At 20.8% G+C, this 14,278-nt stretch overlaps 1 protein-coding gene across 3 annotated transcripts in view; it reads right to left on the minus strand.

The window, feature by feature from the left end:
- Window positions 1-1,996: 1,996 nt before the first annotated feature.
- The window catches only part of LOC122500363, a 524,819-nt gene continuing 512,537 nt past the window's right edge, over window positions 1,997-14,278 (minus strand). For all 3 annotated transcript variants that reach the window (XM_043609264.1, XM_043609265.1, XM_043609263.1), the window contains 2 exons: window positions 6,788-7,028; window positions 1,997-3,676 (listed from right to left, as the gene is read on the minus strand). In XM_043609264.1, coding sequence (XP_043465199.1) covers window positions 6,943-7,028 — 86 coding nt within the window. In that variant the 3' untranslated portion in view covers window positions 1,997-3,676; window positions 6,788-6,942. The remainder of the gene's footprint in view (window positions 3,677-6,787; window positions 7,029-14,278) is intronic.

Consider the following 14,278-nt stretch of genomic DNA (forward strand, 5'->3'; position numbering starts at 1 on the left):
TTTGAGGAACTAGATTCTAATTTTTAATTTATTTATCTTTTTTATTAATATATACGTTTATTTATTTATATTATTCTTTAAAATAAAGCCTCCATCAGTAAAAATAATTAAAAACGAATATTTTAGTAATTTAATATTATTATTAAAAAATATTTTTAAATAATTCTTTTTTATTAATTAACAAGCATTTTTTAATGCGCATGCGCGACTTTCAAAATTTTAGCCCAAGAATTATGAATTTTATTAAATAAACAAGAAATTTGACATGTTTTTCTCGAAATTGTATTAGGAGAGCAGAAGAGGTTATGGGTATTCTTAAGATGATGGCGCATGCGCAATACAAACCATTGCTGAGCTCAAAATTTCTCTGAAGTACATGAATTTACTACGGTTTTTGAAAAGTTCGTACCAGGAGAACATGAGGAGGTTGGAGTAAACTCCGAAAATAAAAAGTGGCGTTAAAATTTAAATTCAGTTTGAAATTTAATAAGTTTTTAATAAAAATAATTACAAAGAAATAATGTAAAAAAATTCATTTAATAATTAATTAACTTATTATTAAAAAATATTTTAAAAATAAAGCTTTATTAGTGAAATAATAATTATTTTTTAATGCGCATGCGCAACTTTTAAATTCGAACCAAAAACATTGTGAATTAAAAACAAAAATTTACATGTTTTTCTAGAAATTTGTATCAGGAGAACAGAAGAGGTTGAGGGTATTTTTAAATCGATCACGCATGCGCAATAGAGACTATTTTGCAGCTCAAAATTGTGCTGAAATACATGAAATTACAGCGTTTTTTTTTAAAATTCGTACCAGGAGAACATGAGGAGCTTAGAGTAATTTCCAAGAAGAAGAAGAAGAAGTGGCGCTTCTATTTAATTTTAATTTTTAATTATAAATTTATTTATTTTTTGTTGTATTTTTTTGTTAATATATACGTTTATTTATTTATATTATTATTTAAAATAAAGCCTACAACTATAAAAATAATTAAAAATGGAATATTAAGCAATGTAATGAAATATTTTATAATTAGGTTAGTTCCTAAAAAAATCCGCTAATATAAGACAAGTGGCGCCAAAAATTGAACCTATTTTTTGGCGCCACTTGTCTCATATTAGCGGATTTTTGAGGAACTTAATTCTAATTTATAATTACAATTTTATTTATTTTTTTGTATTTTTTTGTTAATGTATACGTTTATTTATTTATATTATTAGTTAAACTAAAACCTGCAACATTAAAAATAACTAAAAATCGAATATTAATTAATGTAATGAGTTATTTAATTATTAGGTTAGTTCCTAAAAAATCCGCTAATATAAGACAAGTGGCGCCAAAAAATGGGTCTAATTTTTGGCGCCACTTGACTTATATTAGCGGATTTTTGAGGAACTAGATTCTAATTTTTAATTATTAATTAATTTTTATTTTTAATTGTATTGTTTTTTTGAAATGTTGAAATTTTGTTTCATTATTGTTAAAAAATATTTTTAAGAACGCCTTATTTATTAATAAACAAGAAATATGACATGTTTTTCTCGAAATTGTATCAGGAGAAGATATCAGGTTGAGGGTATTCTTAAATAGATGACGCATGCGCAGTAAAAACTATTTTGCAGCACAAAATTTACCTGAAATACATCAAATTACAGCGTTTTTTGGAAAGTTTGCACCAGGAGAACATGAGGAGGTTGGAGTAATTTCCAAAAAGAAGAAGTAGCGCTTCATTTAATTTCAATTTGAAATTTAATAATTTTTTTATTTTTTAATGAAAAGTTTAATAACAAAAAAAATGATTTACAAATAATTTATTTAATTATTATTAAAATTTAACTTATTATTGTTAAATTTTATAAATTTTAAAAACTTATTAAAAAATAAAGCCTTAATTTATAAATAAAGCCTTAATTTATAAATAAAGCCTAAATTTAATTAATTTATTTACTGAAAGGAAAAAGGAAAGGTTTATAATAAAAGACGTACAAATATTCTGTTTTGACTACGATTAATTTATTATAATTTAAAAATTATATTAAATATAATAATCGCATTACCGTTATCATTTTTCGTAATCATTATATTATCAGCAAGAATCTCAAGTAATCATATATTATCATTATTAATGTTATTAAGAATATTATTGTTATTTTGTTACCGAGCTTGTAATCGCATTATTAGTAACATTACAACATGTTAAATAATTCTGTTAACTTTTTGCAATCGTAAAATCATTAATAACATTTTTTCTCTTCTATCATACTTTTCATTCTCTCTCTATCTTTCTCTCATACACAAAAATTCACACTCATTCAGACGATTGCAATCTCTTTTAATTTCATATATTTCACATGTTACAAATCGTCTACACGTTTAAGTATAATGCTATACTCGAATACTCTTTTTTTTTTATTCATAATATTTATAGTTAATCATTTTTTTTTCTTATTATTCGTTACGAATAATTCGACAATTGCGGCGATATTAATTTTTTTTTACCTTAATAATAAGGACGATTATCGCAATTTTCATTTTCTTTTGCAGAAATTTTCTTCAATGTTTGAGAGAAAAAACATTTTATTTTGAGAAAATTTCCGAAATTAATAGTTTTTTAAAGAGTTCTTTTTTTTATTCACTCGTAAAACTTATTTTAACTCCGATGCCTTACACGCAGCTATGTAGGGCCGAGTAAAACAATCACGTCATTTATCGATGTTTGTCGATAGAACATCTCTTTGTGTGAAAAAGGGAAAAAAAAATTTATGTTCGTTAAGAAATTTCGATATTTTTCTTTAAAAATATCCCGAAACTTGGTAAAGTTTCAGCTTAAATCTCGATTTTTTTTTGAAGGCATTAGTTTTTTTGTCTGTTTTTTTAAATATTATTTTTAAAGAGAGAAAAGAAATGAAAATAAATAATTTTAATTCTCCTTTTTATGAGAATTTTCAACTTTTGGTTTTTCTAGAATAAATTAAATTCTCAGAAAATACTGAGATGTGAAAAATTGATTGGGAAAAAAAAATTTTCTTGATTAAAAAAATCAAAATTCATTTTTTTGTAGAAAAAAGCAACGGACGATATTAGGCCGTTTTTTTTAATAATAAATTCAGCAATTAATCGACGTTATTATTAAGCTAGGCTTTGTTTTTTTTTGTTTTTAAATTCGAACTCGCTAAAAAGAAACGAAAATGAAAGAAAAACGTTTTTTTGAATCACATTGCGTACTTTTACATATGGTCTGTGCAAACGTTTAAAAACACATACTCGAAGAATCCAGAGTCTACCAAACGTCACGACAACATTATTATACATATTATTTTTACCTCTTGTATTGCAAAAAACACTTCACTACCCCGTGCTTCTAAAACGGTTTTTGTCAAAAAAGAATCGACTTTCTCTTTCGCTCTCACATTCGTCTTTATGACAATCATGCATTTCAAATTTACTTTTTATCGTTTTTTTTTTAATATCCTTTTTTTCTTTGTTATTTCACTTTCTGTTATCAAAAGGGCACCAGAGATGAATATTCGAACGATAGCGAGTTTCTCTTCGTCATCGTTCTCACTTTTTTTTCTCGTCTCTTTTTTTCTGACCTTGTGAATATCAATTAAAGCCACTTTTAAAAGCAAACGTTGCTCGAGGCTTGCGGGAATTTCAAAATGGATTGTCCTGGAATTAGGAAAAATTCTAATTATAGAAAAATTATATATCAGAAAAATAAAATTCGATTAAATAAATAATTGAATAATTATTTATTTAATTATTATTTAATTCGTTCAATTAAAATAAGTAATAAAAATAAAAATATCAAACTAAGAATAAAAATATAAATATAATAGAAATAAGAATCAAAATAAGTGAATAAATAATTAAAAAATTAATGAAATTAGTACTTTATATTGTACTGAACTAAATACACAAAATTTAAATTTAAGAATTTAAATTGTTTAAATTTAAAATTAAAACTAAAGTTAATACTTTTACTCAGATGATCCAAAAGTTCTAAAAGTTCAAATAAACGAAATTTATTTACTTCTTCAAATTAAATTTTTATTGCAATAATTTTTTATCACTGTCAACAAAATTAGTTTTTATAAAATGTGTTGAGTTTGTACATCGATGAAATTCTAATATTAATGCTTTAAAGATTAAATAACATAAAACACAAGAAACACAAAACTTTGAAAATTATTTTATTTCAAATAATTTAAAATTAAAAAATAAAAAATTTAAAAAAAATAAAATTTAAAAAAACTGAATTTTTGCTTAAAATTTGACAAAAATTTTTAAGAATACGTAATTAAATTCCTTCGAGGAATTCAATATTAATCTTGCCTATTAAAAATAATTGAATTCATTAATTCCTGCGAAAAATTGTATTATTTCTGAAAATAATTAAATTCCTCTAAAGAATTTTAATATTTTACAAAAAGAATTGAATTTCTGCGAAGAATTTTAATAACATTTTTAAAAATAATTGAATTTTTTCGAAAAATTTTTCAAAACAATTGAATTCTGGCGATGAATTTAATTAAATTTGATTTAAAATTGAATTTTTTTTGAGAAATTTTATCAATTTTTCAAAATAATTGAATTCATGTGAAAAATTGTATTATTTAGGAAAATAATTGTATTTCTAGGAAACAAATTTTATTATTTATAAAAATAATTGAATTGGTGTTACAGAAATTTATTAAAAATTTGGAAAATAATTGAATTCTGGCGAAGAATTTAATTAAATTTGATTTAAAATTGAATTTTTTTTGAGAAATTTTATCAACTTTTCAAAATAATTAAATTCATGTGAAAAATTGTATTATTTATAAAAATAATTGAATTAATGTACAGAAATTTATTAAAATTTTTGAAAATAATTGAATTTCTACCAAAATTTTTATTACTTATGAAAATAATTGAAAATCTTGCAAAAAATTAAAGATAAAAAAAATAATTGTTTCGAATAATTTTAATAAAATTAAAAAAATATTAATTTCTTCATAGAATTCAATTAACATTTTTACAAAAATAAATATTTTCCTAATCGTTTAAGAAAAATTTCATATTTATGAAAATAATTGAATTGTTTAAAAAAAATTTATTAAAATTGTTAAAAGTAATTCAATTCCTTCGAAAATTTCAATTAAAATTAAATTAACAATAATTTCATTATTTTACGGAATTCAATTAAAATTGTACAGAAAATAATTAAGTTCTTTTAAAATATTTTGTCAAAATAGGTAATTGAATTTTTTTGCAAGTATTAATTACAATTTTTGAAAATAATTGAATTTCTGCAATGAATTCCATTACTTATGAAAATTATTGAATCCTTGTCTAAAGTTTCATTATAGTTTTTAAAAGTAATTGAATTGTTTAATGAACTTTGCTATTTATGAAAATAATTAAATTCTTTCGAAAGATTTTAATGAAAGTTTTGTAAAATAATTGAATTGTTTCAAAGAATTTTTATTAAAATTTTTTAAATTAATGCAATTTCTTCGAGAATTTAATTAAAATTAGATTAAAAATAATTGAATTCTTTCAGAGAATTCGATAAAAACTGTTTTGAAAATAATTGAATTTCTAGACAAAAGTTCATTAAAATTATTCAAAATAATTGAGTTCTTTTGAAAATTTTATTATAATTTCCAAAATTAAATTTTATTTTAAAAAATTGAATTCTTTTGGAAAATTTTATTAAATTTCTAAAAATAATTGAATTCATGCGAAAAATTTTATTATTTATAAAAATTATTGAATTTCTAGGAAAAATTTTATTTCTGAAAATAATTCAATTTCTATAAAAAATTTTATTATTTATGAAAATAATTGAATTTCTGACAACATTTTTATTACTTATGAAAACAATTGAATTCTTGCAAAAAATTACAAACGAAAAATATATTCTTTTTGAAGAATTTTAATAAAATTTAAAAAATTTTTAATTCTTTTAAGGATTTTTATTAAAATTTAAAAAAGTAATTAAATTCTTGCAAAGAATTTTATCCTTTATAAAAATAATTGGATTCTTTCGAGAAATGTTATTAAAAGTAATGGAATTATTAATCAAAATTTTTTATAATAATTGAATCCTTACAAAGAATTTTTAATCATATTTTTGAAAATAATTGAATAATTCTTTAGAAGAATTTTATCAAAATTTTTTTAAATAATTGATTTCCTGCAAAAAAAATATTTATATTTATGAAAACAATTGAATTCTTGCCAAAAATTTTATTAAAATTTTTGAAAATAATTATATTTTGCATTTTGTGCTCGTAACTATTGCTAGTATTTTTAATAAAAAATATTTCGTTCATTTCAACGGCTAAAACTAGTGGATCATTTACTTATTGTAACTGAAATCGAATTTAGTCAAAGAAATTATTATAATCAGCACTCGAATTCAGTTACTAAAAAAATAATTTTGAAAATGTCTAACTTTCTTCTTTTTAATTTGTTTAAACAATAATTAATTTATAAATAAATTAATTAATTAAAATAAATAGAGTCTAAAAGTAGAAATTTTCAAAAATCGACTTGTCTAGGTAGCAAATGTTTTTTATTGTATTTTAATTAGCATTCGAATTTAGTTACTAAAAAAATAATTTCGAAAATTCCTAACTTTCTTATTTTTAATTTACTTATATAATAATTATAATAAATACAGTCAAAAAGTAGAAATTTTCAAAAATCGACTTATTTGAGTAGCAAATGTTTTTTTTTCCTTTTTTTTGTTGTTAATTTGAATAAATCAAATGAAATAAAATGAGAACTTACTTCCGTTTTTAATTTTTGCCCTCTTTTTGTTTAAAGTCCATGTGTTAGTGAATAATGCAACAGCAAGGGTTACTTGAAAGTGTTGTGGTGGGAATGTGGCGTTGATGATTTTCTTGACGCTGTCGTTGACGATTGGTTACTCTGGCGCACCTGGGCTATTGGTTTTCCAGAGAATAGTGACGTGACCTCTTCCAAAAATTCTTGAAGAATCCTTTCTTCTTAGGCGCATCACTGGCTTCAACTGGAACAAAATGCATCTCTTTCTTAACTCCTTTCTCAAAAAATAACAAAATTATTAACTTAAATATAAACTTAAATTATAAATTAAATTAAAACTAAACCGAAATTAAACAGATTAACACAAATTAAATTAAAACTTAACCGAAATTATACTTATTAACATAAATTAAATTATAACTAAACCTAATTTTAACTATTAATATAAATAAAATTAAAAATTAACTTAAATATAAATAATACATTTAAATAAAATTTTTTAATATTTTCGCTTTCAAATATTCTTATCCATCAATTTTTTTTTTCGTAAATATTCGTAAATATTTTAATATTTAATTCTACGAGAATATTTAAGTTTGAATATTCTATTGAACAATATTTTATAAATTATTATGTAAATTTATTAAGTATTCAATGTTAAATTTATAAATTATTCTTCCGGAATATTTTTTTCTCAGACATTTTTGAATAATTTTTTTTTTTGTTATTAAAAAATATTTGTTGTTCTTTTTTAAAAAAAAATACTCAAGTTTTGAATAAAGAGTTTTTTTTAAATATTTTTATTTTGTTACTTGAAAAATATTTTTTCTCATTTTGTTCTTTTTTAAAAAAAATTCTCAAATTCAGTTATTTTTTCATAAAAAATTCAACACAGAAAATTTTGTTGAATAAGAAATCTTTTTACCCAAATTTCTTGGTTTGAAAATAATTATAATTTTTCAGTTTTTTTAAATATTTTTTTATTTTATTATATTGAAAAATATTCTTGTTATTTTTTTTTTTATTAAATACTCAAAATCAGACATTTTTTAATAAAGAGTGTTTTTAATATTTTTATTTTGCTATTATGGAAAAATATTGTTTTGTAATTTTTTTTTAGAAAAATATTCTTAAGATCTATTAAATATTCCAGAAATTTTTAAAAATTGAAAAAATTCTTTGTTTAATTCAATTATTTTCCAAATTTTTAATTAAAATTATTAAAAAACATTATTTTAAAAAAATTTGATAAGAAAAAAAAGCGGGAATTTTGTTGAACGAAAATAGTAGACACTCTGAAGTAAAAAATTTAAAAAAAAGGAAAAAAAAATGTTTTCCCTTTTTGAATAATAAGATTCATAATTCAAATTTTTCCGATCAAATTTATTGTAATAATCGTTCACTTTATTTACTCTCTTGAAATTTATAAACATTATAATTATAAATTTTTTTGTAAATGAGGTCAGAAATATTTACATAAATACTGACATGACGGTGTTTAAACAAAATAAAAAGAAAAAAGAAAAAAAAGAAGCAGGACGTGACAAAACTAATATTCTTTACAGAATTTGTTTATTTCTTCCTTTTTATCGAGGTCGAATCAATTGAGCTGTGCGGGTATTATTATTCACATTATTTTAGCCACGTTGTTATATACGTGCAATATGTTAAGCAAAGGGAAGTCTCACACTGTATGCTGGTCGAATTATAAGTAGCACCCCTTCCGGTAATTCGAATTAACAAAACAACGAAGCTTTCAATTTTTTTTTCCTTTTATACATATTTTTATTAATCTGCCAATAAATAAATTTATATACAAAAAAAATGTATTAAAGAAAAAATAATGAAGTCTGTATTTTCTTTCTGCTATTTATTATTCCAATCATTTTCTTTGACACTTGGGGAAAATTTTGTATTCAATAAGATTTTCAATAAAATTATTTTCCAAAAGAAAAATAATTTTTCCAATAACATTTTTCCTGTAAAAAAAATTTGGCAAAGAAAATTTTCTATTTACAGATATTTTTTATCCGACGAAATTTTCTCTGTAAATAATCTCAAACAATTTTATCTTCAAAAAATAATTTTTTTCTTCTTCGCCAAACCGAGAAATTTACGTATAAAAGGATTTTTTATTCAAACAAACTTCTCTGTTACAGAAAATTTGTCCAACAATTTTTCTATGTAAAAATAATTTTTCATTCAACAAAATTTTCTCTTTAAAGAAGTATTTTTGTCTAAGAAAATTTTTTTTACTGAACAAAACTTCCTTTAAGTAGAAAATTCGTTGAATATTTTTTTTCAATTAAAAATCTCTGAAATTATAGTTTTTTTTTTTAAATAAACTTTTTCTTAAATTTTAGCTGAGAGAAAAAAATAAAGTAAACAAGAGAAAAATAAAGATAAGTTTCTATGCAAACAAATTTTTTATCCAAAAAAATTTAGACACTAAAAAAAATTCAGCCAACGAAATTTTCTGTGCACAAAAATTTGTTATTCAATAAAAAAATTTTCTCTATAAAACAAAATTTGTCCAACAATTTATCTATGTCAGAAAAATTTTTATTTAACAAAATTTTCTCTTTAAAGAAATATTTTGTCCAAGAAAATTTTCTATGTAAACACATTTTTTGTTTACCAATTAAATAAATAATACCTAATAAATTTTTTTATCTTAAAAATTGTTTTTTTATCTAAATAACCTTTCAATTTCTAAACAGTTTTTTTAATGTAAAAATTTCTTTTCAACTAGAATAATTTTTATAACTAAAATAATTCATTTTTAAGTAAAATAATTCTTTTTATCTAAAACCTTTCAATTTCAAAATATTTTTTTTAATGTAAAAAATTTCTTTTCAATTTAAATAATTTTTTCCTTCAACTAAATAATTCTTTAAATTTTAATTAATTTTTCTCAACTAAAATCTTTCAATTTCAAAAAAATTTTTTTAATGTGAAAAATTTCTTTTCAACTAAAATAATATTCAAGTAAGATAATTTTTTATATCTAAAACATTCTTTTTTAACTGAAATAAAATTTTCTAAAAGAAACTAAAAATTGTCAATAAATAAATAAGAATAATTTTGTTAAGAACTAAAATAATTCGTTTTTATCTAAAACAATTTTTTATCTATCCATTTTTTGAATCTAAAATATTTCATATTTAATTAAAATAAAATTTCCTAGAGAAACTAAAAATTGTTAATAAATAAATAATAAAGAAAAATTTTTCCGGAACTTAAATAATTCGTTTTCAACTAAATAACAATTTTTTTTTATAAAACTAAAAATTATTGAGTAATAAATAAAAATAATTTTTTTCCGGAACTTAAATAATTCTTTTTCAACTAAATAACAATTTTTTTTATAAAACTGAAAATTATTGAGTAATAAATAAAAATAATTTTTTTCCAACTAAAATAATTCTTTTTCAACTATAGTAATTATTTCATTATCTAAAAATTTGTTTTCTCATTAAAAAATGAATTTAATTCAAAATTCAAAAATTTTTCTTCTTCAAAAACTCAAAATTGATGAAAAACAATTTTTAATACAAGAATTTAATTTTCCTCTTAATTTTTTTCTAATAAACAAAAACGATATTTGCGATTAAAAATAGTTCTTATTTGCAAAAACCCGGAATTTAATTCTTTCAACAAAATCAAGGCGACTCAATACTCTAAATTTAAAAAGTATTACGAGGTCTTTTACTTTTGCATCAAGAATTCTTGGAAATATAGATACTGAAAAATGCAGATTCCAGAGCAACAGGTATTTTTAATTTGAAAATTCTCATTTTCACCAGGCGCATTTTTTCCCTTCTTATCTTTTTCTATTTTCAAAAATATTCATTTAAATATCAAAAAGACAAAAAAAAAATATTTTTCAATACAAATAAAATTGTAACTTTCAATTTTAATTCCCTTTTCTAAATTACTTTCTTTCTTTTTCCTTAATTCCTCTTTTCTTTGGCGGGGAAAAAAGTAATTTCTAAATTTGGAAAAAAAACGAAAAATACAATTTTTTGAATAGAGGAGATAATTATTGTTTGAAATTTGTAAAAATTTCCTCGGGCCAATGAACTGAGGGAGAAAAGGAGATATAACATTGGTCCAGAGAGAGAGACGTGGTGCGTGCGGATCAATACCAATAGAGTACCTATAGTACATAGACGCACAGTCTCGGGTGTGTCCGATTTCTCGCGCAGCATCCCTCTTGCACTGTATTCCCTCATTTGTATATGTACTTTATTTTTACTCGAGATTTTCTATTCCTAAAATTATTTGTCCTTTCCCCTCTTTCTCTCTCGAGAAAAAAAAGATGAAATTCTGAATTCAACGAATTTCAACGAAATTTTTTGAAAGAAAAAAAAATTACTTTAAGGAAAAGATCAATCTTCGCGTGTAAGATAATCTCCTTCAGTCCTCCCTTAATTATTATCCCACTCCCTGGTATTTAAAATTCTTTTCAAACTTAAAAAAGAAAAATTATCCACGTGGGAATTTTTTCATTACTTAATTACAACGTGAATGAAAAATTGAATTTTTTTTCGGGAAAATTTCATTTTTAATTAATTTTAACTATAATTGAAATTATGTCCCTAAAGTTTCAGAAGGAAAGTCGATATTTTTTTTAACTTCTCTTTTTGAATTTTATTTAGAAAAAATATTGTTTTTATAATTAAAAAGATTACTATTATATTTAATTCTTCCTTTAATTAATTTGATTCTAGTTGAAATTATTTATTTAAATTTATTTTTAGCTAAAAATATTCAATTTAGAAAATATTTTTCGCTTTAGTCCAGAAATTTTCGAAGGAATATTGGAGCAAGAGAAAATATTTCGTTAATTTGAAGGTTTAAAATTTTATAGGAAAATTTAAAATTCTAGTTATAGAATTTATTGAATAATAATAATTTATAATTTAAAAAATTATTTCACTGGAATTAAAATTATTACTAAATAATAAAATTGTAATAAATATAAAATAATATTGACGAATAAAATTATTACAATTCAATTCGAAAAATTTTTAAATTGTCGAATTTCTGTCTTTTAAAGTGTAGAAATTATCCAAATCGTAATTTTTATACCAGAAAATAATTGTTTTTAATGAAGATTTTTTTCGTTGAAAAATTCTTTTAATTAAACACCATTATTTTAATAAATAAATAAAATAATACTTTTAATTAAACAGAATTCTTCTAATTTATTTATTTATTTTTTTTATTTATTCCTTACATAAAAAATTTTTTATTTTATATTCTGACTGTTTTATCAATAAAACAATAAGAATAGAATTTTTTCTGCAAAGAAAAGTTTTCTAAAAAACTTTATATTGAACAGAATATGAAAAAAAAGACCAAATAGAAATCTCCATTAAATAGAAAATAGTTAATTATAAATTTTTCACTAAATAAAACTTCCGTTAAATAAAAAATTCGCTGAATAATTTTTTTTCAATTAAAAATCTCTAAAATTGTAATTTTTGTTAAATAAACCTTTCCTCACATTTTGGCTGAAAGAAAAAAATAAAGTAAATAAGAGAAAAAATTAGAGAAAAATAAAAAGACGACATTTTTTATGTAAACAAATTTTTTATCCAACAAAATTTAGACCAGAAAAAAATTTGGCCAACGAAATTTTCTGTGTACAAACATTTTTTATTCAACAAACAAATTTTCTAAGTAGAAAAAAATTTGACCAACAAATTTTATATGTAAAAAAATTTGTTATACAACAAAATTTTCTCTAAAAAAAATTAGACCAACAAAATTTTCTATTTAAAAAAAAATGTCCAACAAAATATTCTGTGTTAACTTTTATATTCACAAAATTTTTTGTAACCAACATTTCTCGTTAAAAAAATATTTTTTCCAAATTTTCAATTTAAAAGAAAAAAATATAGCAAATAAAATTTTCTACGTAAAGAAATTTCTTACACCACAAAATTTTCTCTAAAAAATGTTATCCAACAATTTTTCTATGTAATAAAATTAAATTAAATAAAAAATAGTTAATTGTAAAGTTTTTTTTAAACAAAACATTCCGTTAAATAAAAAATTCGTTGAACATTAATTTTTAATTAAAAATCTCTGAAAGTGAAATTTTTTTTTAAATAAACCTTTCCTTAAATTTTGACTGAGAGAAAAAATACAGTAAATAATGGAGAAAATTAGAAAAAAAGGAAGAAATGAGAAAAAAAATGGAAAATTTGGAAAAAATAGAGAAAATGAGAAAAAATAAAAAATGGAAAGTTTTGAAAAAATAGAAAAATAGAGAAAAAAGAAAAAAGTGGCAAGTTTTGAAAAAAAAAAATAATAAAAAATCGTAAGTTTTGCACTGAAGCAAAAATTTATTCGATTCAAGTAAAGAATTTCTAGTCTACTATCAAATGAATATTTATACTGGATTCAAATAATTTTTATTGAAATCAAATAAATTTTATTTGAAGCAATAATTTCAGTAGGTTTTTGAGGCAAATACAACTTTATTGACTTAGATAAAAATTATTTCATCCAAATATTTATTTTTCGTAATAGACAAGTAATAAAAAAAAAATTATTTGAAAAGTAAATTTATTTGATTTAAAAGAATTTTTTCCCAGTGTGAAAAAATAAAGAAAAATAAATAAAAATAGAGAAAATGGAGAAAATAAAGAAAAATAGAAAAAATAGTGAAAAGTAGAGAAAAATAAATAAAAATAGAAAAAATAGAGAAAAGTAGAGAAAAATAAATAAAAATAGAAAAAATAAAGAAAAATAAATAAGAATAGAAAAAATAGAGAAAAATAAATAAAAATAGAAAAAAAGAAGAAAATAAAGAAAAAATGGTAATTTTCGAAAAATCCTCAGCGAGAGTTTGTCTCCTGGTTATTTGGAGAAAATAACAGATGGTGAAATTGAAAAAATTATGGAGATTCTAGTGAGAAAGTGAGCGCGCGCTTAGCAAACAGGGTGAGAAGTCGTCACGAAAATAACCAAGTAATATTAATAGTTTTGGTATTCACCACGAAGACGAAGTATTTAAGCAGTGGGAGAGAAAGATATTTTCGAGCTCTATGACTCTGCCGCTTACTTGTTATCTTGTGTCGCTCTAAATTCGGCCCTGAATGCGGGAGTGGAAAAAAAACAATTCTCAAAAAAATGACAATTTTAATCTCAAATTTCGAATCAACATCAACTCGAGTTTTTCCTTTCCAAATTTTCATTCAATTTTAGTAAAAAAAAAGTAACTTTTAGAAATACTAACCAAAATATTAATTAAATATTAATTATAATTATGATTATGATTATTATTATTATTAATTATGATTATGATTATTATTATTATTATTATTATTAATTATAATAATTATTATTATTATTATTAATATTTATTATCTTTAATATAATATTTTATTACTGATTATAATTTACATATTTTTGTTCATTTATTTATTATTTCACAACACTAGATTTTTTTAAGCTAATTATTGTACTTTTTTCGTTGCC

This window comes from Leptopilina heterotoma, unplaced genomic scaffold (genome assembly GCF_015476425.1).
Source record: "Leptopilina heterotoma isolate Lh14 unplaced genomic scaffold, ASM1547642v1 Lhet_183, whole genome shotgun sequence".
Taxonomy (NCBI): domain Eukaryota; kingdom Metazoa; phylum Arthropoda; class Insecta; order Hymenoptera; family Figitidae; genus Leptopilina; species Leptopilina heterotoma.